The sequence below is a fragment of the Atheta coriaria genome, unplaced genomic scaffold, assembly GCF_025399875.1.
Source record: "Atheta coriaria isolate IRGN ID8LTWV9N9 unplaced genomic scaffold, Caltech_Dcor_3.1 hic_scaffold_9_pilon, whole genome shotgun sequence".
NCBI lineage: Eukaryota > Metazoa > Arthropoda > Insecta > Coleoptera > Staphylinidae > Dalotia > Dalotia coriaria.
The window spans coordinates 11,174,684-11,178,450 of NW_027045451.1; the positions used below are offsets into that span (position 1 = coordinate 11,174,684).

At 35.6% G+C, this 3,767-nt stretch overlaps 1 protein-coding gene across 2 annotated transcripts; it reads right to left on the minus strand.

The window, feature by feature from the left end:
• Window positions 1-539: 539 nt before the first annotated feature.
• On the minus strand, window positions 540-3,184 carry LOC135798181 (leukotriene A-4 hydrolase). 2 transcript variants are annotated; one of them, XM_065310935.1, is made up of 8 exons: window positions 3,094-3,184; window positions 2,798-2,866; window positions 2,611-2,726; window positions 2,410-2,549; window positions 2,174-2,354; window positions 1,756-2,121; window positions 1,451-1,657; window positions 540-1,393 (listed from the first exon to the last, which is right to left on the minus strand). In XM_065310935.1, the coding sequence occupies exons 2-8, from the start codon at window positions 2,841-2,843 to the stop codon at window positions 623-625; spliced, it is 1,827 nt and encodes a 608-aa protein (XP_065167007.1). In that variant the 5' UTR covers window positions 2,844-2,866; window positions 3,094-3,184; the 3' UTR covers window positions 540-622. The 2 variants fall into 2 exon arrangements, with proteins under 2 accessions (XP_065167007.1, XP_065167006.1); XM_065310934.1 differs by lacking the exon at window positions 3,094-3,184 and having other exon boundaries at window positions 2,798-3,087.
• Between the last annotated feature and the right edge of the window lie 583 nt (window positions 3,185-3,767).

The following is a 3,767-nucleotide window of genomic DNA, read 5'->3' on the forward strand; positions in this document are numbered from 1 at the left end:
TATAGAACATTTACCATCGCGTGTTTAGCAAATTATTCAACAAAAATTTCATGTCATCGTTGAAAATCGCGGTGAAATTTAATGAAATCCCGCGAAGATCCGCCAAAATATTTCAGCCTCCTCGCACATTCTGCGATCCTAATATCAAAAATGAATTTCTCGCTTAATTTCAACCCGAAATGGCTTCAAAAACACTCACACACACACCTACCCATCCCTTGTCGGAGTCGTGCGTGTGTGTGGGTGCGGGGGCTTAAGCCATTTTCTGGCTAAAATACAGTGAGAAATTAATTTTTTATATTAGGAACCCAGAATATGTGAGGAGGTATAATATTTCGACAGATTTTCGGTGCGAAATTAGGCAAGAAATTGATCTTTATTATTCGGATCGCAGAATGTGCGAGGAGGTTGAAATGTTTCGACAGATCTTCGCACAATTTCAGTAAATTTCACCAGGATTTTTGACCTGCGCAGTATACAGCCGGTTTCCCTCTCCCCTTGTGCCCAAGGTAAGCTGAATATAAAATAATTCGTAGAAATTTCAAATATAAACATTATATTGAATTATTTTTTAATCAGTACATTTATCATAAGGATATAAATGAAAAATTACATATAACACTTATTTTAAATGCAAATCTTTTTCCAATGTAAAAGCTGACACATGCATCATAAACTTCTTATGCCTGTTGAAATTTTCAATAGCCTGCGGCCTAACTTCTTCCCAAGCATAAAAATCGCGATAAATCGGCCGAGTATACTTCATTCTGCCAACATCATTAACAAAATCCAGAGCCGGTTGAACAATATCTTTCCACTTTGAAATAAGTCCAATGCGCAACCAAGCAAATTTAATTTCGGCATTCTGCACCTTGGACATGTTCCATGTATGCTCCCACATTTGCAACTTTGGAATGGGTTGTGGACCGCTATTAACGATTTCATGCAACAGTTGAATTTTCTGTTCACTAGATAACTCATCAATACTGAACGGAAAATTAGCTCTCCTCTCGGAATTCCAGTTGAGAAATTCCTCTTTCTTCTTGGTCACCAAGTCCAGAATAGATTTATCGTAGTCTGGAATAACAGGTGGCATTCCCGGTTTGTACAACCAAGTTTCCCAATCGATTTCCTTGACTGCAGCGTTAGCGGCGAAATAGTCCAGGAAGAACTTCTTGAAGACATCAGTAGAAATGGATTTGTACTTGTAGGTGTCGAAGTATTTGCGCAGAAAAGGCTCAAATACACTGGGTCCTCCAACTAGCTTCTCAAGATATCGCAGAAAAACGTATCCCTTCTCATATGGAATGCTGGAAAACGAATCATCCGGATGAACACCGTCCAATTTCACAACCAGACTCGTTAGGGGGTTCAGTTCACCAAGTTGTTTTACCTAATGAAATTTAAGTAAGTTTATTATTCTTCTAAATAAAAATAAACAAAAAATTACCGTGTCTTTCAAAGTTGTAAGGCCTCCATAAGCGGCAAAGTCCAAAACTTTCTCACCGTGTAATCTACCCAAGATTTTTCGCTCAATGAAGACAGTAAAACCCTCGTTCAACCAAAAATGTTCGAAATTGACGTTCGTTACCAAATTGCCCGTCCAGCTGTGTGCAATTTCGTGTCCGATCACATTAACTAATGAACGATCACCAGCCTGCAAAGCATATTTATCTTTAGTATAAGTACTCAAACTTATACATATTTAATCAAGGCATGTTATATAGATACTACAGTGTTATTTAAATCACTTACAAGTAAGGTTGGTGTTACAAATGTCAGACATGGATTTTCCATGCCTCCAAATGGAAAACTGGGTGGCAAAACAAGCAAATCATAAATTCCCCACACATATGGTCCGCAGATATCCTCGGCAGTCTTCAGCTGAGTCTCAGTATCAGCAAATTCCTTAGCAGATTCTTCAATAATCTCCTTTTCAGCATGAACTGTAGAACGCGGTCCAATTTTACGCGATTCCAAAGCACCAATTGCCAGAGCAATTAAATATGATTGCACAGGCACTTTCTGTTTGAAAGAATACATCTTGACACTGTCATTTTCAATGGGGTCACCAACAGGTATGGCAGACATTACAACTTTTAATTCTTTAGGACAAGAAATCTGCAAAACAATTCAATTTAATCTTTAATAAAACTTTGTGTTAAAAACATACCTCAGCCTCATAAGTGATTTTAGCACTGGGTGTATCCTGACATGGCACAAAACTTCTTGCTGCAATTGCCTGGAACTGACTGAAGACATATGGATGCACTTTGCCAGCTGTTTGTGCAGGTAGAAGCCATTGTAAGCCGGTTGCACTTGGGCTTGTTTTATAATCAATTTTAATCACAAATCTAAAAATGTTTTATGTTAGTAAAAGATTAATAAATGTTGCACATGATCATTTACTTATTGCCTGCTGGTAATTTTATAATCATCTTGGATCCAAACACCTTATTTTTCTCATCATTGACTTGCTCATGTTGTAAAGCAGCTCCTGTGGCTTTATCACTCACAGATTGGATGTGAAGTTCTTGAGTGTCCAAAACCTACATTTAAATAAACATATGTCAATATAAATTAATCTTAAATGTTTATCACAATACTTACAAGCTCATCTGCACTGTCAACAATCTTTTCTACAGTTAATTCCACATATCCAGAGAAAATTTTTTCCTTGAAGTCAGCTCCAAGAACAAACTTCATATGTTTTACCACAACCAAATCTGAAATTCAACATATTTGTTCAAATTAAAGCAGAAACATACAACAAAATTAAATTATAAATTATAAATACCTGGTCGTGAGAAAGAATTAGGGTCATTTGGGCTAAGAGGCGCCATATTTCGCGAATTCTGGAACACACCTATAATCACAAGAACAGGTATGATAAATTTAAATGATGTGCTCATGTGTTCCATTTTAAGCAGTAAATTATCTATGATAAGATAAAAGCTATTTAGATCAGCACACAAGTCAAGTATTGGTGCAAACACACTCAATACATGATGGTAACAGGTGGACTTTTGCTCTGATTTGATAACAAATGGCTATAAAACTGCCCCACGCGTTAAAGTTAATCAAATCACATACCGTTCTGACAATCACTTAAACTTTCTCTGTAAAGATGACTTGAGAGTTGTTGCTAAGCTACCAACATATTACCAAGGTGATATATAAATTAGGTTAAAATCGAACAACGAAATTCAAATCAATACAATAAACTATTATAGAATAATACTTACATTATTTACTCAAAGAGTGTTAAATTTCTATTTACAGACAATTAATCTTATTAAAATAATTTAAGATTTACTTGAACTTATTTGAAGTTTTTGGATTATTTTTGATGTAAGTTGGGTTGCCTATAGTACGGTGCGGCAATATTACATGCAATTCAAAAATTTGAAATCTAGAAATAACACTTAATATATGAGTGCATGTATTTTAATGCACGGTATAATTTATATATTAATTGCAAACATTGACAATTATTAATAATAAAATATTTATCTTCGTGTGAAGCTATTAGAAGAACTCGATACAACGATAGTGTCGTATATAACATTCAGTAGCATTAAACAAAGCGATAACGAAGAGCCGGTTAGCAAATGCAAATGTTTCGCATTCGACACACTCAAGTCGTATTAAATTAAGTCTCAATTCAATTCGCGTAGCAACTGTGCACGCAAGTGCCTTAGTTCTTGGTTGTTTCCCATCGAAGTTAACTATCATAATAAAATCTGCATTTGCGGCGCCATAATCTG